This window comes from Pteropus medius, unplaced genomic scaffold (assembly GCF_902729225.1).
Source record: "Pteropus medius unplaced genomic scaffold, Ma_sr-lr_union100, whole genome shotgun sequence".
Classification (NCBI taxonomy): domain Eukaryota; kingdom Metazoa; phylum Chordata; class Mammalia; order Chiroptera; family Pteropodidae; genus Pteropus; species Pteropus medius.
Window position 1 is genome coordinate 1 of NW_024352710.1, and position 25,868 is coordinate 25,868.

At 40.2% G+C, this 25,868-nt stretch overlaps 1 protein-coding gene across 1 annotated transcript; it reads left to right on the forward strand.

The window, feature by feature from the left end:
- Nucleotides 1–9,651: 9,651 nt before the first annotated feature.
- LOC120589522 (nuclear RNA export factor 2-like) lies at nt 9,652–25,499 on the forward strand. Its single transcript, XM_039847023.1, has 21 exons — nt 9,652–9,792; nt 10,170–10,189; nt 10,541–10,638; nt 18,400–18,589; nt 18,814–18,967; nt 19,586–19,669; nt 19,777–19,881; nt 19,997–20,077; nt 20,197–20,266; nt 20,413–20,501; nt 20,618–20,725; nt 20,907–21,016; nt 22,636–22,672; nt 23,160–23,228; nt 23,313–23,368; nt 23,511–23,618; nt 23,737–23,795; nt 23,901–24,016; nt 24,111–24,153; nt 24,708–24,780; nt 25,313–25,499. The coding sequence occupies exons 1-21, from the start codon at nt 9,652–9,654 to the stop codon at nt 25,497–25,499; spliced, it is 1,998 nt and encodes a 665-aa protein (XP_039702957.1).
- Nucleotides 25,500–25,868: the final 369 nt, after the last annotated feature.

The following is a 25,868-nucleotide window of genomic DNA, read 5'->3' on the forward strand; positions in this document are numbered from 1 at the left end:
ATTATATTTTTAAATTTCCACAATTTTCACAAATTGTAAATGGAAGCCAAAGGGGCAGAAATGAGGAAAGCTGGGCTCTGAGGTAATAAATAGATTAGGAAATGGTTCAGACAACAGAGGAGGGGTGGGAGAAGGTTGAAATTAAGCATGACAACAAGACTATACCTTTTATCTATTTTTGTTATATGGCTAAGAAGATAAACTTCACTAGAGGTATAAACTACAGGCTACTTTTCCCAGAACATTTTTGTGGTGCTTTAAAAGATACTTGATTTAATATCTTTATACTTTACATTCCAGTTTTTGTCGTGTTTTGTTGTAGGATTCTGTGGATAGGGAGAAATTTAGAGCATTGGGTGGGTATATTTTTATATACTAATTTTAATTAAACAAAGTAGATTGAACAACATTATGTACATTGTGACATTTTTTTTAAAAGAATAATTACTACATAACATGTACTAAAAACAGCATAGACAAAATACAAAAACTACATTGGAACTGTAATAGCAATTGTTGTTGGAGAGTAGAATACCAAAGAATTTCACTTCCATGCCTTATATTTTTGTATTTTTTTCTTTTACGAATGAAGCATATATTCTTATTTATAATTTTATATTTTGATAAAGTACACATAAAATGAAATTTAACATCCTCACCATTTTAAGTGTACAGTTCAGTGGTAGTAAGTACATTTATAATTATTGTGCAACCATCACTACTATCCATCTCAGATTTCTTTTTGATCTCATAAAACTGAAACTCTATACTCATTGAAAAATAACTCCTGATTTTCCCCTTTCCTAGCCCATGGCAATCACTATTCTAATTGCTGTCTCTATGATTTTGACTATCCTAAGTACCTCATACTGTATGGACTCATACAGTATTTGTCTTTTTGTGACTGGATAATTTCACTTAGCATTATGTTTTCAGGGTCCATCTATGCTGTAGCACATGTCAGAATTTCCTTCCTTTTTAAGACTAATAGTCCATTGTATGTATATACTACACTTTGCTTATCCATTCATCCATCAATGGACACTTGGTTTACTACTGCATTTTATCTATTGTGAATAATGCTGCTATGAACATGGGTGCACAAATATCTTTTTCAGACTTTGCTTTCAATTCTTTTGGGTATATACCCAGAAGTGTAATTGATGAATTGTATGGTAATTCTATTTAAAATTTTTTGTAAAACCACCATACTTTTTTCCTCAGCTACTATACCATTTTATATTCCATAAACAGTGCACGAAGGTTCCAATTTCTCCACATCTTCTCCAACACTTATTTTCTGTTTTGGTTCTTTTTTCTTATAGTAGCTATCCTAATGGGCGTGAGGTGGTATGTCATTGTGGTTTTAATTTGCATTTTCCTAGTGATTAGCGATGTTGAACATCTTTTCGTGTGCTTATTGGCCATTTGAATATCTTCTTTGAAGCAATGTCTGTTCAACTCCTTTGTTAGTTTTTGTTTTTTGTTGTTGAGTTTTAGGAGTTTCTATATATTGTGGATATTAGTCTCTTGTTAAATATGTGATTTGAAAATTTTTTTTTTCATTATGTGGGTTGCCTTTTTACTCTGCTGATAGTGTCTTTTGATGTAAAAAATTTTTAAAAATTTTTAATGAAGTCCAATTGGTCTATTTTTCCTTTTGTTACCTGTGTTTTTGGTGTCAAGAAACCATTGCCAAATCCAATGTTGTGAAGCTTTTGTTTTCTTTTAAGCATTTTATTGTTAAAGATATTACATTTAGGTCTTTGATTCATTTTGAGTTAATTTTTGTATATGTTGTTAGGTAATTTAATTCTTTTGAATGTGGATATTCAGTTTTCCCAGCACCATTTGTTGAAAATATTATCCTTTCTCCTTTGAATGGTCTCAGCAGCTTTGTCAAAAATCATTTGATCACATATGTGAGTATTCATTTCTGGGCTCTCTATTCTACTCCTTTGGTCTATATGTCCGTCTTTACAGCAGTATCACACTATTTGATTACCGTGGCTTGGCAGTAAGTTTTGAAATCACGAAGTGTGAGTCTTCCTAATTTGTTCTTCTGTTTCAAGATTGTTTTGGCTATTTAGGGTCCCTTGAGATTCCACATGAATTTTAAGATAGATTTTCCTATACCTGTGGAAAACATCATTGGGATTTTGATAGGGGTTGCACTGAATCTGTAGATTGCTTTGGGTTGTATTGACATTTTAACAATATTATGCCTTGCAATCCACGAATATTGGATGTGTTTCCATTTATCTGTCTTTAACTTCTTTCAGCAATGTTTGTAGTTTTTATTGTACAGATCTTTCGTGTCCTTGGTTAAGTTAATCATTAATTATTATTTTTTGATACTATTGTAAATGGAATCGTTCTCATAATTTCCTTTTCAGATTGTTTAGTGTTAGAACATAGAAACACAATTGATTTTTTTTTTCATTTTGACTTTGTATCCTGCTAATTTGCTGGATTAATTTATTAATTATAACAGTTTTTTGTGACTTTGTTAAGACTTTCTACATATAAGGTTATGTCATTTACAAACAGAGATAATTTTACTACTTCCTTTCCAATGTGGATGCCTTCTTTTTTCTGGCCTACTTGCTCTGGCTGCAACTTCCAGTACTTTGTTGACTAGAAGTGGTAAAAGTGAGCATCCTTGCTTTGTTTCTAATCCCAGAAGGGAAGCTTTCAGTCTTTTACCATTGAGTATAATGCTCACTGGGAGTTTCCCATAAATAGTTATTATTATGTTGAGGTAGTTTTTTTCTATTCCTACTTTATCAACTGTTTTTATCATCAAAAGTTGTTAAATTTTGTCAAATGCTTTCCCTGCATCAATTGAAATAATAGTATGCCTTTTTCTTCACTCTGTTAATGTGCTATATTATATTGACTGATTTTTTTAAATATTTTTTTTTATTTTTCAGTTACAGTTGGCATACAATATTATATAAGTTTCAGGTATACAACATAGTGATTAGATATTTATACAACTTATTAGTAATCATCCCAATAAATCTAGTACCCATCTGACACTATACATAGTTATTATAATATTATTGACTATATAACTTATGCCATACTTTACATCCCCATGACTATTTTGTAACTATCAATTTGAACTTCTCAATCCCTTCTACTTTTTCACCCACCCACTCAAACCCCCTCCCATCTGGCAACCATCAAAATGTTCTCTGTATCCATGAGTATGTTTCTTTTTTGCTTATTTCTTTGGTTCTTTAGATTCTACATGTAAATGAAATCATATGGCATTTGTCTTTTTCTCTCTTACTCCACTCAGTACAATACCAGTTCATCCATGTTGTTGCAGATGGCAAGATCCCATTCCTTTTTTATGGCTGAGTAATTCCCAGCCACACACACACACACACACACACACACACACACACACACACACATAAATACATACCACCACTACTTTATCCATTGATGAACACCCAGTTTGCCTCCATATATTGGATATTGTAAATAATGCTGCAATGAACTGGATTAACATGTCCTTTTGAAGTAGTGTTTTGAGTTTCTTTGGATCAATACACAGAAATGAGTCCTTCTTTGTCTATTATTATAGCCTTGTTTTAAAATCTATTTTGCCTAGTATAAGTATTACTACTCCAGATTTTGTTTGTTTGTTTCCATTTTCATGAAATATCTTTTTCTATTCCTTTACTTTTAGTCTGTGTGTCTCTTTAGATCTGAGGTGAGTCTCTTGTACGCAGCATATGTAGGGGTTTTGTTTTCTTATCCTTTTGGCCACTCTATCTTTTGATTGGAGCACTTAATTCTTTTCCATTTGAGGTACTTGTTGATAGGAGTGCAGTTATTACCATTTTTTATTCATGTTTTTGATACATGTTCTTTCTTCTTAAAGAAGTCCCTCCAACATTTTCTGCAATACTGGCTTGGTGTTGACAAATTCCTTTAGCTTATTTTTGTCTGGGAAGCTCTTTATCTGTCCTTTAGCTCTAAATGATAGCTTTGCCGGATAAAGTATTTTTGGTTGTAGGTCCTGGGTCTTCATCATGTCAAATATTTTGGGCCTAGACCTTCTGTCCTGCATAGTTTCTTTTGAGAATTCAGCTGTCAGTCTTATGGGTGCTCCCTTGTAGGGAACTAATTGCTTTTCTCTTGCTGCTTTTAAGATTCTCTCTTTGTATTTAATCTTTAGCCTCTTTGAGTTCATCTTGTTTATGACTCCCTGAGCTCCCTGGGTTTGTATGTCTATTTCCTTAACCAGGTTAGGGAAGTTTTCCATCATTATTTCTTCAAATAGCTCTTCAACATCTTGTTTTCCTTCAGGTACCCCTATGACACAGATATTTTTACATTTAATTGTGTCACATAGGCTCCTTAAATTATTATTGTAGTCTTGGCTTCTTTTTTCTTGCCATTCTAATTGAGTGGCCTTGGCTTCCCCATCCTCTATATCGGTGGTTTGATCCTCTTCTTTATTCCCTCTGTCGATTCCCTCTAATATACTCTTCATCTCAGATAATGTGTTCTTCATTTCTGACTTTCATAATTTCCATATCCACTTTTTTATGTTTTTATCTCTATGTTAAAGTTCTCACTGAGTTCATCTACACTTCCCCTAAGTTCATTGAGCATCCTTATAACCAGTGTTTTGAACTCTGCATCTGTTAGATTGCTTGATTCCATTATTCCTGGATCTCCATTCTGTTTTCTCACATGGTTTCTGCTTCTCTGTCTTCCCACTATGGCTGCATTTTTGTGTCTGCTCCTATGTACTAAGCTAAGATCCTAGGTCTCCCAGTCTTATTAGCATGGCTTCATGTAGTAGGCATCCAGTGGCACAGTCCTGAGAGGGGTTCAGCTGCAGGCCAAGTTTAGCCCTAGCCTGTACCCCTCTGGGGCCACCTGTTAAGATTCAACAAGCAATCCACAGGTGCTGTGCTCATAGTTGCCTCAAGAAACCACACCAGAAACTGAGGCCAGCTGCTACCAGCATGAGTCTTGGTGCTACTAGATTAAATTTAAATTTCGGAATCTAGTCAACTATTACAAGTACCTGTCAGTTTTTAGAGAGCACAGGACATACCATGTTTTTCTAGATTCTATGAAAAAAAAATGGTAGAGCATCTTGTACATTTTAGATTATAATTGGGCCCAAACAGGCTATATAAAGTAGATAATTAAGATATCATCTGGTAACATCACGGAAATACAAAGTCCATCGATATCACTTAGACCTCAAAGCTTAATTTTCTTCTAAATAAAACTGGCTAAGCTCACTCATTTATGTCACATGCAAACATATCCACCAGAAATAGATTGAAGTGTGATATTGTAACAAGAAAACACTATGGTTGCTTATGTAAAACTCATCTCACAATATTTCCAAGGACAGCAACCAGAATTATTTTTGTAGAGACAAAAAATAGTTATATTGAGTGGACAAAAAAAGCCAAGTTAGGAACATTTAAATTCTCCTCTTCTAAAAATTTTTAAAAGCCTTACTAAATTTAAATTTAAATTTAATCTAGTATAACTGTTCTTATATGGGATACTTTTATACAAAGCAGCAATTAAAAGTCTCTCAAAAATATAAATCAATACCTATAGAACAGACCTAAAAAATTTTAAAAGCCACACTTACTTGTTTGTAATGATCTTCATAAGGTTAAGATTTTCAAACTGTACCAATGGATCATACCATCACAAATGGTACAGCTCATGAGCAAAAATCCAGTAAAAAATCCTTACTTTCTCATTCCTCTCCATCCTTTGGCCTCAAAGAAGTTTTCGTTGTGGATGTAATTTTATATTTTTTATGTTGTGCAGTTCCCAAGAATGAGCTCATTATCTAAAGCTGTTGGATTTTATATTATGTTGGGGAAGGGAAGCATATTGAGTACTTTGTCAGGGAGCACTCTCTGCAACTGATTTTCTTCTTTCCTTTTTCTTGTCATTGACAGTAAAGTTACTTCTAGTTAATTAATGAATTTCTTAAAGGAACAAAGAAAACATATTTTGATTATAATTTCTGTAAAGATATAGCCCCATCTGATCAATTCCTTTGTATAATGTTGCCAGGTAAGTCAATTTTGCTTTCTAAAAGTAAATTTACATAGCAGATATAGTTCAATTGTATGTATTTGTGTTCGAACTACATAGCATCTGAGTTTTTCTGTTTAACAGTATCACAACTGTCTGTTATTCTTCTTTCCCATTTCCCTGTTAGGTGAAGCCACATTTCTGAAAGCCACTAGCACTAACCTCCAAAATGCCTACCACAAAAAAAGAAAAATAAAAAAAGAAGTATACATTTTCCCAGTAAATCTTTTCAAATAACATTCAAGAATGACTTATCAACCTGTCTCATCTAAATATACACAGCACCTAATAAATGTAGTGCCTAAACTGCCTAGCACATATAGGTTGTGTACATATAGATGTATACCCAGAGGCTTAGCACCCTCGCCCCACCTCCCCAATGTATATTAGTGAATACTGACAGGAAGCCATTGATGTAACTAAATATTTTTAAAATATTTTTAAATCCTAAAAAACTCCTGGAAATCCTTTCAGAGAAAGAATAAATGATATATCTATCAGATCTGACAGAATAAAATATGACTCTTCCAAAGAAAAGTTATGTTATAATTAGAACTCCAGGGCTTGTCTTTTGGTGAAAGAAGTCAATTTCAATCGCCATCAATATATCTGTCTCGGTTGAGCATAGGTGGACTAGATTTAATTCTGGTATATCTGTGGATCTGTCTATCTGTAGGTAATTATAAAATACAAGCTTGGGACAGATAGCAGGTCTTGCTGTCTAATTCTGTCTTGTGATTATATATAGATGCTTCCTAAATCCAACTTGAAGTTTCATAATAGGCTCTATTGTAAATATGTGGCTCCATTTTACACCCTGCATTTACATGTGCCCCTTAAATAATTTTCCAAAATTATCTAAGGGACATCAATTTGCACATATACAGTTACTCTGAAAAATCACAACTTCCTAAGTAGATTAAGAACCACAAATATAGTCTGATGTCCTTACTATTATATTCAAATTTAATCATGGTGCAAATTTGGTCTATTGAATTTTCTTCAGCGTTTTTTATGTAGCCATGTCACATTGCAGAGTCCTAGCAAAATAATCTCATTGCTTCTATAGCATTAAGTTTGCCTAAGCCAGCAAACCAGAAAGACCATTTCAAATTTATTTTGGATATACAGACAAAGCTTCAATTTTCCACACAAATCAGCACAAAAAGGTGCTCAGAAAACTGCAGTTAAAAAAAAAACTACATTGTATAGTCTCCTTTCTCCTTCTCTGTCCTTTCTAGGAAGCTGCAAAGTACAAATACCGTAATATCTTATTCAGATTCCATTCATTTTTAATTTTGTAATTCAGGCAAGAGGCAGGTATAATGTTTAAACTCTACAATATTTCTTTTTAGTGCTTATTTAAAAGGAAATGTTTTCAATAAGCATGTAGCATTTCATACCACTTTTATACACACAAATATTTCACATATTAATAAATTTATATTTATACATTAAAATAAATCTGAGGGCCTTTATTAGCTTCCACTTTGATTAATTCAAATTACTGGTGGTACTTGAAGTTATTTATTTATTTATTTATTTATTTATTTATTTATTTATTTATTGGTTCAGATTGTACTTTTTAATTAACCTGATTATCTATCAGTGCTGAGTTTTGGTGTAGTACTAAAGAAAAATATCTACAATTATTTCATTATCCTATTTTTCCCAGTTACATATCTGCAGGAGGCCAGATTTCCTTTGTACACACCAACCAAAACAACATATTGTAACAGATTGAGTATATCTGCTGCTATGAGAATCCAGCTGTCTATTATTAAAACCAGACATTAAAAAAGATTTGCAAATGTATAAAGTGATGCCACATTTTATTATTTTCTTTTGGGAAATATAGTTATCTTTTATAAAGATTTTTTATGTTAAGGTAAATTGTTTTATTATGTATTGAAGTGATTTGAATTGCATTTCAAAGAGATCTTCCACGATATCATTTTTTAGTAACTGAAGATGGCTTTCCGGTTAGTCTGAATAAGGAAGGCTGAATTAATTTTAATTTTCTTTGGAGAATATGGTGGGTGATTAAAACATAATGTCTGAAGCCAGAGTGCCTGGACCTAAATCCTGGCTTGCCACCTACAAGTGCTGTGACACCTTAGGCAAGTGAATTAACACATCTGTGCTTCAACTTCCTCATCTGTAAACACTGGAATTATAAGATCACCTACTTCATAGAATTGCCACTATTAAATGAGTTAACATTTTAAACTGCTTGACTGCATAGTAATCATTATACACATTTTTATTCAAATTAGCAACTAAAACTCACTTCCTGGGTTTCCTTTAAGTTCTTTTACATTCCATGAAATTAAGTCAACAATGATTACCTGTACCCACTACTTAGGCTTTTAAAGTAGTTCCTACAATATGGCAATGGTTATGGTTTTAAGGAGGACCTATTTCATTGATATGTATTAATTTATGCATTAAATTTCATCTGTTACTGTAAAAAAACACATTATCACATTAAATAAGAGTTGAGTGCAGGTGAAGCCCAAGCTTTTGTGCTGAGAAAGGTCACCTGGAGGTACCACCACCACTGAGAAACCCAGGAATGTGGGCAACCTCCTATTACAGGTCTCATGAAAAGAATGGTCTCCTGAAACGTGCAGATCGGGAGAACCCTACAGTCAGTATCCTGTTGTCATGAAACTGACCCTGCTTGTGAGCATTGTGGGTTCCTAAGGCTGTGGTCACGTGGACGCTGCCATCATGTGGACATTACAGTTATGTGGCAGGCCCCGAACTACGTCAGCACCAGGAGGTCTCTCTGGACCTGTTGCCACTTTGGTCATGTGGTAAATCCAGTTATTGAAGAAACTAGAGTTTATGGATTCTTAAACCCTGCCAATCACGTGGATTCTTCCTGTCACCTGATCCTTATTAGCTAGTGGCATGTGGAAAACTCAGCCTTAGAAGTCAAATAAGTGAACTGTTTCCTAGGGTCATATGGATGTCATGGCCATGTATTATGGTTATATGTCAGCCTTAGACATTTCTATCACGAGAAAGTGTGGGCTACAACTCCGCAGAACCATGAATCAGAGGCCACGTGGTTCCTACCATCATATGACTTTTACAATCAATAGAGGAAGCCCTTACAGTCCCGTGATCACAGCTGCTACCCAATCACTGTTGTCCACATATATTCTATGGTTACATATCACGCTATGATCACGCGAGACTCAGCACTCAGCCTCGTGCTGATTAAAGGCTGCGGTACACTGGGGACTTCCGCATTGTGCTCGCTGAGACGAACGACACTGGAAGTCAGGTAGGCTCCACAGCTGTGGGTTACATGGGCCCTGCAGTCTTATGACCAACTATGGTCGTGTATGAGGTCCGCCCTTTAAATTGTGGAAACTCTCATGAACTATAGCTGGGGTTAGCTTTTTGAGGAGGCGAGCCTGCAGATTCAGAAAAGTTTTAGAACTGTCGTCCCGGCCCTGGCTCAGGGGAAATTTCATTGAGACTCTGGTTTAGATCCCAATCGTTCCGCGGATTTATATCCTGCCGCGGAGAGCAGTAATGCGGCGGGAGGACGGGAGTCTTTACTACAAGTTGTCCCAGAACTGGCGGCGTGAGAAGGCGCAGCAGGTGAAGACAGTGCAGGAGAGGGTACGGGAGGAATTAACAGATTTCTCTCCGTTATCGGGCTTTGGAAACCAGGTGGGACTACCCTTCTCTTGTTATTCCCCACTCCCACACCAAAGCCGTGCTCCTGCTTATCACCCTGCGATATTCACAGTCTGTGCCTTGCGATGGCTTCCTCTGGGCTACTCTCACCATGTTAAGGACACCAGAGACGTTCTAGATGCCAATTTGTGTAGACGATTCCAAATCCGATTTTAACTTCTGTCTCTTATTTACTTCTAGAGAGAGCGAAGGAGAGAGAATTTTATTAAAAAGAATTCGATTTGATTTTTTTCAATAAAAGTGAAAGTAGCTATCATGTGAAGATTCAGAATTTATTTCTTATATTTACTTGGCTGCACAGTAGTATTTTCTTTTTTTGTTTTTGTCGTTTGTTTGTTTTGTTTTTTAAGTGCATGTGGGGAGGGATGCGGTAATCCCTTTGTGCTTGGGATCTCTAAATGGCTTAAGCTAGTCCAACCAGACACTATTAGCTTTTGATTTTCTAACCATTGCTTCTTAGACTCCTTGAAAATTCCCTCCTTTCTTCATGTGGAAAACAATAGTGAATTTATTTAGGGAAAACATATTAAGTAAAGTTATAAGCGATACTCGCATTTCATAAAACTCATGTTGATGGTACTCAGTGAGTAAAGTTCAACAAATAAAGGACTGTCTTTACATTTATGGATAATTTAAATATTGTTTGATAAATGGTTAAAGACTGCTATCACTTGTGCTGTTTTAATTATATTATATGCACTGTATATTTCTCTCATTTCAGCACTTCCAAGTTCGTTCTACAAGATACTATGTCGGAGAGACAGCAGCAACAAAAATGTGTCCTTCCATTAAAGAAATATGGGACATACAGAAACGAAGGTAAAAGGATTTCCATATTGTAGTATTTTTAAAGATAATGTGCTAATATGCAACTTGAATCTCGAAGAGAGGAGTAGTGTCTTAATTCATTCAGGCTGCTATAACAGCACACTATGGAACGGGTGGCTTATAAACAGCAGATTTATTTTTCACAACTTTGGAGGCAGAGAAGTCCAAAATTGAGGCTCAGTGTCTTGTGGGAGCTCACTTCCTGGTTCATAAATGGCTCTTTTCTTGCTGTGTCCTCACATGGCAGAAAGGGCAGCAGAGCCCTCTGGGGTCTCTTTTATAATGGCACTAATTGCCTTTATGAGGGCACCTCCCTCGTCACCTAATCACCTCCCAAAGGCCTCACCACCAAATACCATCACGTTGGAGATTAGGTTGAAACATAAACATTCAGTCTATAGCAGGCAGTTTCCTCAATGTATACGGGAATGGAACATTTTTCCACAGACCATTTGAGGTACTAGAGTTCTTCGGAAAACTTAAGGTACCCTGTTCAAACTAATTCTCTTCTAAAACATTAGTATCTTGTACCTATGTTTACTAAGAACGACGTAATGTCTGTTTACTAATATGTATAGCCTATGGTTCTTATTAAGAAACTACTTAATGTTCTTTAACTCATTTTATCTTGTTGTGTTAGTCTCTGTCTCTCTTGTTTAATCTTTCCGCTTTCATTAGGAAGTCTAATCGATAGCAACAAGTAAAGCACCCCGCTGTTGAGAGCAAGATACGACTTACCTGTAAAGATGAGCTGATGTTGTATCTCTCATTTATTCCAATTTTCTACACTTTAAAAAAACCAGCTTATTATTTAATAACTATAGCTGCCATTTTTTTCTGAAAATTAAACAATTTATACGATGAGGTTGTCATGTGAAGCACTGTGACAACCTCATCGTATAAATTGTTTAATTTTCAGAAAAAAATCCTGAGAGGGTGTTGCTTTAATTTACAAATGAGATATATGAGACAGGAAAGACTGAGCTATTCTGTGGTGATAGACGGCCCCCAAATGGCAGTGGCTTATTCCTCACTTGTACTACATGTCCATGACAGGTGCATGTCTATCACAAGGTGATGGATGTTGGGGGTCTGAGCAATTCTTATTGGAAATTGTCAGTCACTGTGCCTGAGGGGAAGAGGGCCCTAGAGGGACTCAAGCCAACAGCCATGTGTTCTTGCCCAGAAATAAGACATGTCACTCACAAACCATTGAACTAGTCATGTACACAACCACACGCAAATAAAGGAGGTCAGAAAGTGCAGTCCTATCAGGTGCCCAGAACGGGGAAGAAATGGAAACACTTAGCAAACAGCACTACTGACTACCACATGATAGAATCTGAAGCTCAGAGAGATTGAGTATTCCCTAAAATCACATAGGCAGTAAGTGACAGACCACATTCCAGATATGTATATGATTTCAAGGTCCATGCTCTTTCTACTGCTACTTCTTTCTACGTTGTACATTATCCTCTTAAATGAAGTTCATATACACTTATAATAGAAATTCCTTTACTTCAGTGCTGCAATTCCATCTCCCTTAATCATCTGATATTCCAGCAACGGAATTGAATAGACATGATAGACTTGATTTAAATCTCCATCATTGCCCATAGGTCTTTTCCAAGTAAATAAATGTATTGTATATTTGGATATCCATGCTATTCAAGGATAAAAATTATAAAAGAAAACCAGATAGTAGATGAAAAGACTTTTCATTTGTCTTATTCTTAATAAAAAATAATCTCATGCCTTTCTATGTTGTCAAGGAAAAATAACAAAAGTAATGAAATAAATAACAGATATGAAAGAGTTGAATAAAAGTACTTTCAAAATATAAGAAAATGAACAAACCTCTGGCAAGATGGGTCAAGAAAATTAGAAGGCACGGATAAGAAACTTTGGGATGGAAAAGATGTCAAGCTTGCACTTATAGTAAAGATGTAAAAGATAAGAAAATATTATGGAAAAGATATGCTGATAATTTGAAAATTTATATTGAATGGACAAATTCTAGTAAAAATATAATCTTTTTATATTGAAGAAATAAAAGTACAAATATTAAATGTATTCTTGACAATGCGTGAGAAGACAAAGTTAACAGTCAATCTCAATTAGTTCTAAAAATGCAAAAAAATAAAAATAAGATAATAGCAAACTAAATCCAGCAATGGTAAAACAGATAATACAGGATGACAAAGCTGTGTTTCTCCCAAACTTGCAATGTTGGTTTAACATTAGAGATCCATAATGTAATTCCACACATGAATAAGATAAAAGAGTAAGAAAAGGATGATTATCTCAAAGATTCCAGGAAAAAAAGGTGTACAATAAAATTCGACAACCAATCAAGATTGTATAACAATGATAATTCTCAGCTAACTGGAATCGAAAGATATTTTCTTAAACCGATAATGGGTATTTAAAAAATACCGACAACAAACACCATACGTAGTAGTAAAACATTGAAAGTATTTCATTGTAAATCAGAAGAGGCAAGGATGACTCATAATCGCTTCTGCTCAAGGTCTAAACTGAGTCTCCTAGGCATTGCGGTAAGGCAAAATAAGTGAATACATACATACATACATACATACATACATACATACATACATTAATAATTGTATAAACATGAAAAGAAACAAAAGTGTAAGTATGATTGTCTTCATATAAAATGCAAGAGAATCTACAAAAATAATATCTATTAACGAGTTTATCGGATGTAAGACTAATACACACAAAATAATTGCAACAAATAGAAAATAACACTTTCACTGTGAATATACCATTTATAATAGCAAAAGAATATATTGGTTCTGTGAAATGTGCTATGAATTGGCTTACTCGGCAAGTAGTATGACACTCGTAAACACTCATATGCTTTCCTGTACTATAGAGATTGAAAGGCTAAACAAGAATGGAGACCTATGTGAGTGTGCGTGTGCATGTACTAGAGCCTCTTGCGTCTAGGGTCCCAAACAGATCTCCGTGTATCAAACATACGCATCACAGTGAGCCTTGGAGGTGGAACTGAGTAACGTGGGGGCCACGTGCAGGGTCAGTTACGTAAGATGGGAGAGGTCTCCACACCATAGCAGAGTTTCTAGAATTCGGTCTCTGTCACACATGTCAAGTAGCGGGCAGACAGCAGTGGTGTTTTCTGCTATCATAGCCCCATAGCGTGAATGGGCTTGCCCTGGCTGTGCAGCATCCAAAACCACTTTTCTGGCCCTCACAGAGTTCTCGTATGCTATGTAGTATATTTTATTAAAGATGTCTTATTTTTATGAAATAGCTAGGATGGATTGTGGCACAGGCAAGTGGGAACCTTGATTAACAGAGTACTTGACACCAAAAAATGGAATATGGGTTTTGAATTACAATGTTGTCTACCTGAAACCTATATAAAGTTATTAACCAATGTTTTCTCAATAAAAATAAAATAATAAAATATTCATGTGCTACTTCTGGGAAGCTTTAGAGCAAGGACCCAAATCCTGGACCTGCCCAGAAACCCAAGCCATGCTCCACTGGGTAATTTGGCCTCTATCAATGGAATACTCTTTATAGAGAATTCTATTACTTTAATTTTTTAAAAAAATAATTCAAATATTACAACACCAATATGTAAAAAAATTAAACAGCATATTAAGGAAAAGGGCCAAAATTGAGCCACATGTAGTATATAACACACGAAAACAAAATATACGGTAAGATCCAGTTTTGTGTGGCAATGCATTGACCAACATGATTTGGAATGTATGCATCTATAACCTCATTATAAAAATGTGTAACGGAAAATATTAGCACGCACCCATGCTCACATACACGTTCCCCTTCCTCTGAGACACAGGCCATGCATACCGTCTGTCTCAAAGCTGAGCACCCACAGACATATCTGTAGACCACAACTTTCTTCCTACACACACCAGAGTTCCAGGGAGATATGTCTGTTGGATACAAGGAAGGTTTCTTCTCATTTCTGTAACCACTGTTTATAAAAGCTTCCTTTCCTGACATCAGAGAAGCTATAGTTTTAGCGTTAGTCAACAGGAAGGACTTTGCTCTCTTTCCAACTGTACACTAATGAAAAAATATTAATTTTGCAAAAGAAAAAATTTCAAATCACAGTAGTTTTACAGAGTATGTCATGAAATGATTCTGCGGCCTAAATTTGTCTGGAGTAAATAGAGGAGGGTAGAAATGTATAAGATGGACGTATGCTCTAAAGTGCTTTGGCTGATGATCCCAAATCTACATTACATGCATTCATTTAACACATATTAATTAGGCCTCTGTTATATGCCAGACATTGCCAACTCAGAGTGACCCCTAATCTGAAATCTATAATCCAATTTTTCCATCTAGCCCAAGACAGATTTCTCCACTTGGTCAAAGACGCTCGGGCCCACCCAAGCAGGAGGGACTAGCTCCTGAGAACAAAATATCATCTCCTGTCTTCTCACTAAGCTATTCTTGAGACCTGAAAGTTTACCATTGAAAGAGAACCACTGCAGGAGCTGGAGAATAACTTAGGACGTGAATACAGACCGATAGGCAAGGGCACATTTCCTGTTCTACCACTTACTTGGCTGAGAAATCCTGAAAATTGTAATTAACACCTGTGAGCCCAATATTCATGACCTGAAAAGGGACCATGAATACACTCTTCCATGGGGCATCTGTAAGGAGGTCAAAGAAATCTAGTGAGTCTGCCCAACACAGAGCAAATGTTGGTTGCTGCTGGGCAGGTATGGGTTTGCTTCTCACTCCATTCCTTCCCTACCGTAGCAGGGATGCCGTGCCATGAACTCAGTGGCATAGCAATGATGTAGGCAGAATTCCAAAATGACCCAGAAAATAACCATATGAACACACGTGATATCTTAAAGGATACTCACAATGACTCTTTCTTTCTGGGAGGATCAGCTAAAACCTGCTGGAGCTTGAGTGGGAACTTAGCAGCCAGAGCGAGAGGCACTAGCAGCTTTATAATACTGTTGTCATCTTTGATTCTGGAAGTATGACTGACTGTGAGACAGGAATCACACTGAGATGCCAATGTTCAGTGTGTGTGTGTGTGTGTGTGTGTGTGTGTGTGGTACCTCTGTGGCTTTTATCACACGCCCACTCTCCTGTGAAATTCTCCAAACAAGGCCATACTTGAGATCACGTTTGTCTGAATCGCCTTGAGGAGGGAGGGCTCTGGCCTTGTTTATGCATCCAACCTACTTAGTTGGTCATTCTGGAGATTGCTGTAGCTGTTAGCTTGCTCACTTTTACACTTTCCCTCGGTGACGTTATTTCTGAAGTAATGTCGATTCTCGAAAATGACTCTGGCTCATGCTATATGCCATACATATACCCCGTACCGTTACTCCTCCCTTTAATGTTTGATTTTTTACTTTTATCGATGGATTTTCATGAAAATGCGTTGATTTCCTGCTGTTAGTATTGTTTAATAGGATCATGAACTCATGTTTTTGGTTGTTTTTTTTTTTTTTAACCATTGTTATATTGTTTTGAGCAGAGGAGTGGAATAATTTGACTTCGCTCCACTGCTGGGTTGAAAAACAGATGGTGAGCAGGCAAGGATGAAAGCAGAAGGACTAGCTGGAAGGCAGCATAATCCAGGAGATGTATGTCGGTGTCTTGGCCAAGGCGGTAGCGATAGAGGTGGTGAGAAGTGACTAGATTCTGGATATACATTGGGAACGGGACCAAGAGAATTGCCTGATCACTGGGACGTGCAGTACTCCAGGTTGCCTCTAAGTTTTGGGGACTGAGCAAGTGGCATCTCTCGGTCTCATGCTCTATCCATGTTCAGTTTCACTTCCAGGGAAGGTGCCAAAGGTTGTGAGTTGCAGGATTGTCCTGACAGTGGGCCACACGGTGACAGCAATGACATCCCAAAGGAGTTAACATGAGCCTTGGTTGTCATCAGTACACCGTGGAGTGATCAGCAGGGAACGGAGTTTTACTCATAAGTGGTTCTGAGTCAACACAGAGTAATTATTGTACAAGACGTAAAACATACAAACCTAGAAAACCTTAGGTATTAAAACCAAACAGAAGCTGGTTTCTAACAGTCTAATTCCCATGATCCTCCCTCTCTGCAAATCGCTAGTGTTGTTGTCTGCTAGTACACTGTTTCAGTTGAATGTGGTAAAAATAAAACACCCTTAGTGAATCCAGATATGGGAGACGGAACTGAGACTATCTTATTTCTGTAGATGCCAAAAAGCTTCCAAATCTTTTCATACATACGTTGGTGAGAGCATCTGCAGTGGGGTGGGGTGGGGGGGTTGTGAACAGCAATACAAGTCCTAGGAGTGAATACAGGGTGCAATACAACCAAGACACTTTATAAGCATACCTGTGGCTACAATGCCCAATAAAGTAGATGTCAGAGCAAAGAAAATGAATAAGTGACAAAGAGAAGCAATACATAACGATAAAAGGGTCAATCCACCAGAGAGACATAAGGATCCTAAGTGTGTACACACCAAACAACAGGGCCTGAAAGTACATGAAGCAATGACTGCTGGAGCTGAAAGGAGAAATAGCCAAGGCCATAATAAGAGTTGGGGCCTGCAACACTCCCTCTCAGCAAGGCGTAGAATTACTAGAGGGAAGATCAACAGGGATATAGGAGATATGAATAGCACAATAAACTAATGGGATCTACTTGACGAATAGAACTCTGCACCCAATGGCAGCAGAGTACAATGTTTTTCAAGTGTCTGTGTTACACTCACTAAGATAGACCATCTTCTGGGCCTTGAAACAAGCCTCCACAAATTTAAAAAGATTTGAAATCATGCAGAGTATGTTCTCTGACTACAGTGGAATCAAATTAGGAATCAATTTAACTTTAGGTGGTGAACACACAATGTAGTATACATATGACATATTGAATTGTACACTTGAAACCTATATGATTTTATTAACCAACGTCACCCCAATAAATTTAATAAAATAAATAAGAAACTAAGTGAGTAAATAGAAAAGCAAGAAAGAAAGAGAAAAGAAGACCCTTAGAGACTTGGAAATGGTAGTTGATACATCATTCCAGTTCGTCATTCAGACTGTTGTTATAGAAGAGCTGATGTTAGACTGAGTTGTCTCCTGAGCTGAAAAGCATTTCAGACTGGGCAAAGAGAAATCTCACGCTGGATAATTCAGAGTATTGTTGAGAGCAAGGCTGGAGGGAGGGAGAGAGTTTAGGGGGCTGTTACCCCTGCTCTACCTGACATTAAAGCTTGTACTGCGCTGGCAAGGGAAGCACAGCTTGCTGAGTATTAGTGGAATCAGTTTGGTGGCTGACTGGGTTTGGGAAGCATAACAGAGTTTGCCTCCCAGGTGCTGTTGTAGTTGTTAGAGAGGCCTGAGAGAGCCAAGATTCTCATGCCTTCCTGGTGTATGGCTGGTGTCCAGTCTATCCCATGGATGCATGCACCTCCGTTCTTTATAAATCGTGCTCATTTTAAAAAGATTCAACACAGGTACCTTCTCCTCCTCCTTCTCCTCCTCCTCCATCTCCTCACCCAGCACGAGCTCTCCCATGATAGCACCACCTGTCGGTAAGCCTCTCCTACTAGACAGGCGAGGAGTTTCCTTTTGGGGTTTGTGTGATTGGTCCCTAAGGGACGTTGGCACTTTGCTTGCCCTACCCTGGTGTTAGCCTAAGTCGTGGTACATGGTAAGTGGGCCACAGATGTGTCTTCAAACTTGTATTTTTGTTCCCCTTTTCCGAAGACAATGATCGTGGTAGCTCACCTCAAGGAAGCAAGAAAGGTTGGGGTTCTTTCCGAGGTAATTTTGACAAGAGGAACCCTCGTTATGAACGTGGTGGATGCGAGCTTCAGCCTTACCACTTCCAGGAGGATGATGGAAATGAGGGGTTGAGAGCTGTCCAGGAGGAGCCCCGAGTAAGACAGTAAGTGACCAGGCAGCCTGGTTTGCATGTAGCGGCCCCCAAGAGTATGCAACTCTTTCAATCTCCATGGTCTTCTTCTGTCACTGGAAAATTGAAGACTGCTCGAAGTGAAATCATGGTTGAGCAGTCCTAAGTGTAGTCCTGGTGTTGGAGAGGCGAGGGTGCATAGAAGACTTCTTAACATTTATAGCCTTTCTCCTCTTTACACCCTCCACCCCCTGCAGCACTCCCTATTCTCTCCAATGCAACAAGAGGAGAGTGAAAGTGCATATTGAAGGCCGTATCCAGATTACTGTTTGGAGAGATACAAAACCTCTTGAGGAAGCAGAGGGGGAGAACACACAAAATGGAACCTTGGGGAACTGGTTCAAGATCACAGTAAGTGTCCTGAAAAAAATATATGAAATGTCAAGGAGAGAAAGGTCAGGTGGAGTAATGTTGTTCTCATGTTGAGATGCTAGGTACTTTGCTTGAGACAGTGTATAATCTTTCCTTTTTTTTACTGGGACTTAACATTCTTGTTTATCTGAGTGCAAATTCAGAGAAACAATATAAAGGAGACAGGTTGACTGTAGGGAGAATGGAAGAGACTGTCTAAAGGCAAAGGTGGAACTACTGACAAAAGATGGAGCAACTCCACTCTGGATTGTCTCAGTTTGGCTCAAGCTGAGTGTAGGAGATGGGGGGCCAAGGCTCTGGAGACCTTGTCAGGGGCAAGCAGTGTGTGCACTAGGTAGGATCTCCTGGAAATTTATGAAAGGAAGATCACATCGAACACATCAAGTTGATTATTTGTATGAGAGCTTTGAATGGAGAGATAAGGGATTAAGGAATTCCATATTTGGCAAAAACATAAGAAGTCATGACTGCAGTCCCTGTTTTAGAAAGCCTTTAGAGTCCAGTAGGAGGTCAGAAAAGAACACTGTGTTAGATCTGTTCTCTGGCCTTATTTCCATGTTGTTCCCCCTCTCTCCTTTTCTTTCTTTTCACCTTCAGGTTCCTGGTGGGATAAAGTATGACAAGACATGGCTAATTAATTCAATCCAGAGCCTTTGCAGTGTCCCCTTCACTCCAGTGGATGTAAGACAGGATGTTGAAGTCAGATGAGGGAACACGGGGAAGCGGAAGAGACCTGGCTCAGCAGCAGCCATTGCCCTTTGACACTATTGTTGTTTCAATCCCTGTAGTTCCACTATGTGAAAAAACGGGCCCAGTTCTTTGTACAGGATGCTAGTATTGCCTCTGCATTGATGGATGTCAGCCACAAGATTTATGACCAGGAGAACCGAAAGGTGCGTGCCAAGGGCATTACCTGTACCTAGTCCTGGGGCAGGAGGACAGGACAGTGGCTGGTCATCTTCTTTGGAACTATAATGACTGTCCATAACCCACCTCGACTTCTTGCAGATAGCTATCTTTGTCAATACTTCTGCGGTACCCTACTATGTGCGGAATAAGTTGGAGCCAAAGGAAATGGAGCAGTTAAAGGTAATGGAGATTCAGTGTACAGCTGTGTCCACACCCAGACCTAACTTGTCTTTCTCCAGCCCCCGATTTCCCTGTCATCACTACAGCCTCAGAGTGGTTGTTTCCATTTCCCTCTACAGCTGACCATGAACAAACGGTATGATGTCTCCCAGAAAGCTCTTGACCTTCATAAGCTCCGCTTTGACCCAGGTATGGGTGACAGCAGTAATTCTATGGCCAGTGAGGGCAGAGTGGTCTGCCTGGTGGGGAGACTTAGAGCTGATAATGCGGGAGGGGTTGGTGCTGGCCCTGGACCCCTCTCAGCTTTCTGATTTCCTCCTCTCGGCTTCTTGAAGACTTGGTGGGCCTTGACATTGATATAATCTTAAATAGAAGAAATTGCATGGCTGCTACCCTACAGATCATTGAAAAGAACTTCCCTGAGGTGAGACCTTAGGCCTAGTGCTGGTGTTATGGTAGAGAGTGGAACAGATGGGGCAGAGGGGAGATTTGTCTGCAAGGCTCTGGCTAGTAACCATCACCCTAATTCTTTCCCCAAAGCTGTTGTCTTTGAACTTACGCAACAACAAGCTGTACCAACTTGATGGCCTGTCTGACCTTATACAGATAGCCCCCACAGTCAAGATCTTGAATCTCTCCAGAAATGAGGTAAGAAGAGGTAGCCAGAGGTATCCAGGTTGGATTGAGAGTGGTGGGTGGTACTCATCAGAGTGATGATAATGGGCAGGCAAAGATACCAGAGTGGGAGGGAGGGGATTGCGGTTACAGGGGCCCAGATGTCCCTCTTTCCCTGGGACTCCTTCTCCAGTTTCCTCCTTATATTTCTCAGCTGAAGTCGGCATATGAATTGGACAAGATGAATGGCCTGAAACTCGAAGAGCTGTGGCTGGAAGGGAACCCCTTATGCGGCACCTTCCCAGACCAGTCCACCTACATAAGGTTGGTAATAACCACTGTCACCCTTGCTAGGGATCCTTGCCTCTTGGGAGACTGAACTATCCCCTGACAGTGCCCATCTGTAGAAGGTGGCAGCTTTGGTTCTCTGGGAGGAGGAATAGTCCTTGCCTTTTATTTTCTGTGTTCCTCACCTGTGCCTACAGGTCTCCTCTCCTTCCTTTGACCTGCCTACCTTTTCTGGAGCTCTGGGGGCTACTGTCTTTGTCTGCACCTAGTTTTTCCTAGCATGCTCTCACAAGAGTGTGCTCCAAGAAGCAAAACATCCCTTCCTCACCAGGACCAGGATGGTCCAGCCTTGAGCCAGATGGTGGTGCCCTGCACTGAAAAGGGTCCTCCAGCCCAGGGTCTCGTGCTGAGGCTGGCTGTCCTATTCCAAGCCGAGATGGGGCTTCCCCCCAATTTCCCTGAGAGGAGTCCTGTTTCCACTGCTCCAGAAAGGTCTTCCCTTGAATCCCAGGCTGACATAGGGACTTTCTTGCCCTATGCTGAGGCCCGAGGTCCTGGTGGCTGCCATCATGACATGCATTCTTCTGGTCCAGTGCCAGGAGCTGGGACATCCTTGGGAGAATCCAGGGTTCCCTGAGTCAAGGGGCTAGAAGTGGGCCATGCACAGTGAACAGAGGGTCTCCCGAGGTAGCAGTGGAAGGCAGAGGGCAGAGGGGGTTGAGGAGACAGAAGGACAGGCCTTTCAGAGCACTGCCTCTCCCTCCCTCCACACATTACATCTTCCTGCCTGGTCTTTCAGAGGGTCCCTGGGTAGCCCAACATGGGTATGATTCCTCAGGCAGAGAACCAACTAAGACAGGCACAGGTGCACAGGAGCCATGAGGGGAGAAGGCGGTGATCATAGGAGGGGGCCACAGACCCTCTACCCTCCATGCTGAGCTGGGGCCTGATCCTTTACTCCTTCTGGGGAAGGTCTTCTGCCCCCGTGGCTGCTGGGTTTCCCATGCCCAGTTCAGATTGAGCTCCCATAAGTGACAAAGGCTCAACCAGCATTCAGTGGGACCCCAGCCCAACACATGCATGTTTTCCTTTCCCACCTGAGATCTCAGGGAAAGATGAAGGAAAGGGCTTCAACAGGGGAACCATGTCCTCTTTCTTCTCTCCTCTTCACCGCCCCTCAACCCATAGCAGATCTTCTTTCCCTTCCCTTTGCTTTGCTTTCTCTTTCTCCCTTGTCTCTAATCCCCTCGTCTCCCTCATAGATTTCCTCCTATCTTCACTCCATTTCTCTCTTCATCCCCTTCTCTTCCCCTCTCTGTCTCCTGCCCCAGCATCCCTGGCTATCTCTGGGACATGTCCTGGTCCTGGCAGAGTGCTGGACCCCCAATGAGGTATCACAGCTCTGGGCTCCCACCTCATTCCCTTTTCTCTGTGGAGCCTTCAGTGTGGACTTGGAGAAAGAAGGGGAGGCAGGATGGGGGAAGAAGCTCTGGAGCCTGGGCAGCAAATGCTGTTTCTTATGGCACCGGAGAAGGGAGACGGGGCAGTTTAGGTGAGAGCTACCCGGGAGCATGGAGAGTAGGAGAGAGAGGAGAGAGGGAGAGAGGCTTCAAAACTCTGAACTGTCAGTCACTTATATTTTTGGTTTTGGACAGTGCCATCAGGAAATGTTTCCCCATGTTGTCACGCCTGGTAAGTGCCTACATTCATTATTCTCTCTTACTGATTTTGATGGCCTCCACACTTACCCTCAAGCCCTTTGTGTCTTGCATAGATTATGTGTTTGCATCAGAAATTCATCCAGTTTAGGGGACATAGACTCCTCAAAAAGACATGAATATGTTCTTTGCAAAAATATCTATGAACCTATGCGTACGTGCATACATGCACATAAAGAGGGTGAGAAAGAGAGAGAGGGAGGGAGGGAGGAAGGGAGGGAGATAGAGAGATAAGGAAAGAGAGGGAGGGAGAGAGGGAGAAAGAGAAAGATAAAGTTGTATATAATAGTAGAGACTTCTAGGACATCATGATGAAGATGCCCCTTTAATATTGCTGATGGAATTTCCGGGGAATTTTCATACCTGACCTCTGACCCCCACTCTCCTGTGGCCATACTTTGCCTGATCATCCAAAGCCACCTCCCTGGGCTGCACTGATGACTTCCTCTTCCCTTCTGCAGGATGGCCAGATGTTACCTCCACCAATTATCATTGACATTGACAGACCCTACTTAAGAAAGCCTTGCAAGGTGAGGAAGAAAGATCAACAACATTAAGGGTATTGCAAGGGAGGCTTTATCACCTATGTAGTCTCAAATGTCCTTTGATTCCAGGAAAGCCACAAAACATCTGAGACACTGAAGAATCTAATCATGCAATTCCTGCAGCAGTAAGTACCACTGAGAACACCAGGAATGGGGAGGGCTAGGACAGACCAGGCCACCTCAGCATGGGTCTGCTTACAGGGACTTCCAAGTTCCACTTGAGATCCAGACCATAGAGCTTGACTGTTTTCATTGTTTCCCCCACAGATATTACTTGATTTACGACTCTGGAGACCGACAGGGTCTCCTGGGTGCTTATCATGACAAAGCCTACTTCTCCCTGACCATACCCTTCAACCCTGAAGACCCATCTCCGTGAGTATCACAGCTCAGCTTCTGCTTCTGAGCCCTGTGGCTCCCCAGCACACACTGGTCAGTTCCTGAAAACACGCACGCTGACTCGACCACCACCTCTTGTTTCTTTTGCTCCTAGAAGCAGCTTGTGCGACTACTTCAAGGATAACAGGAATATGAAGAACCTCAAGGACCCCTGTGCGTGTGTGATGGGGAAAATTGAGCAGGGAAAGGGGGCGTAAAGGGATCAGTCATAGGGCCCAGGGTGTGGCTACCCTGACCCTTGCTCTCCTTTCCCCACAGACCTGCGGGTTCAGCTGTTGAGGCATACAAAACATGACACTGTGTGCTCCCTCTGTGTGTTGCCCAAAACTCAGCATGACCTCAGCTCCTTCGTGGTGGACATGTGGTTCCAGACGGTGAGCCCCTGCTTCTTCCCTCGGCAGGCCCAGAAAGACACAGGTGGGTAGGAAGTATAGGTGGTGACTCTGTGCCTGGGCTCTTCCCTTTCAGGAAAGGATGCTCTGTTTCTCTGTCAATGGGGTGTTCAAGGAAGGTGAGTGTACGTAGAGTCCCCTTTCCAGATACCCAACTTCTCCTTTCCCATGGCTGGGCTCCCTCTCAAAACACTCCTAGTTTCCCTGATCCTTTCCCTTTCCTTCCTATTCCCTCTGTGTTCTCTTGCCTCCACTCTGCCCTCAAACCAACCTGGTCTGACCTGCATCCATTCTGCATAGCTCAGGCATTAGGGACACACACCGAAGTTTAACGGCTCTCATCTTAGATCTTTACAGTTTGAAGTTTGGCCCATTATGTAACCTCTCATTTTCCTCGTTTGCAAATTGGTCTAATAATACCTGCCTTTGCGGTAGCTATGAAAAATTAAATGAATTTGTGAACTGGTTGCCTCAGAGCCTGGCACATAGTAGCATCCCTGTCAGTGGGAGTAGATTGCCCCTATTGTTGCCCTCCCCATTCCCAATACTCTGACTCTTAATGTACAGTTGTCCCCTTGGGCATGAGTATTGAGTCGGACCCAGACTGGGGAACGCTGTGTGAGTTTGTGAAGTGTGTGTGACTCTAAGGGAGTATTGTTTATTGTTTTTGAAGTGGAAGGAAGGTCTCAGGGTTCTGTGCGTGCCTTCACCCGGACCTTCATCGCTATACCTGCCAGCAGTTCCAGGTGAGCCCTGTGCCATGGGTGGGAACACCCAGCCCAACCTGGGCTCTCGGGTGTGGGAATGTGATGGTGCAGGTCCTCGGGGTTTCCTCAGTGTTATGGGAAGCCAACAGGTAGATCCAAGAAGCAGTCCAGCACAGGGGTTAAGAGCATAGTGGTCTCTGGAAGTAGAGTAGAGCACTGGATTCTCTTCCTGACCTTAACACTAGAATTATACCTTGGTGAAGTCACATCACCTCTCTGTGACTCAGTGTCTTCTTCTGAAAATGGGATTAGATTGTCTTCTCTATTGGGATGTTTTACAGAGTAAATATTTTGGAGTTAAAACTACAAATCCTGTGAAGCTGGTAGACGATCTCTCCAAGGGTGGGCTCTGTGGAAGAGACACAGCTACCAGTCAATCTGTGATGGTGGTGGGCAGGCACAGCCAGGAATGGAAGGAATCTGGTTGCCAAGTGGCATTTGGAGCAGAATTGTTGTTGGGGGCATGGGATTGTCCATTCATCATTTGTCTGATGGCCCATTTTTCCTCCAGTATATTCATCGTGAACGATGAGCTGTTTGTGAGGGATGCCATCCTTAAAAAGACCCTGAGTGCTTTCTCTGTCCCAGTGATCGCACCCACCTCCAGCTCCCTGATCACGTTCACCCAGAAACAGAAGGAAATGGTGCTGGCTTTTTCCACCCAGTCTGGGATGAATCTCCTGTGGTCTGAGAAGTGAGTATTGAGGGTGCACAGATATAGGAGAGGAGGGAACCCAGAGAATGTGGTGCTGAATAATGGGAACTCATAGGTAACTTGGAAAAATAAATATTTGGATATTTTGCTTCCAGAAATAAAATAGCCCTGTGAAAAATGTATACTAATTTTATGATGATATCTGTGAAGATTTTTTAAAAAAACAGTATAATGCTCAGATGACATGACCTTGTATATGGAAAATCCTAAGGAATCCACCAAGAAGCTACTAAAATAGATAAGTTTATCACAGTTTCAGGATCAATATACAAAAATCATTTGTATTTCTATGCACTTACAATGAACAGTCTTAAAATGAAATTAAGAAAATTATTCCATTTATAACAGAGTC

Coding starts and splice junctions, on each gene's coding strand:
- LOC120589522 (XM_039847023.1), top strand. CDS start 9,652: ATGCGGCGGGAGGACGGGAGTCTTTACTACAAGTTGTCCCAGAACTGG. Junction 10,639..18,399: donor TGGGACATACAGAAACGAAG/GTAAAAGGATTT, acceptor TTTTGTTCCCCT/TTTCCGAAGACAATGATCGT. Junction 19,670..19,776: donor TCCCCTTCACTCCAGTGGAT/GTAAGACAGGAT, acceptor CAATCCCTGTAG/TTCCACTATGTGAAAAAACG.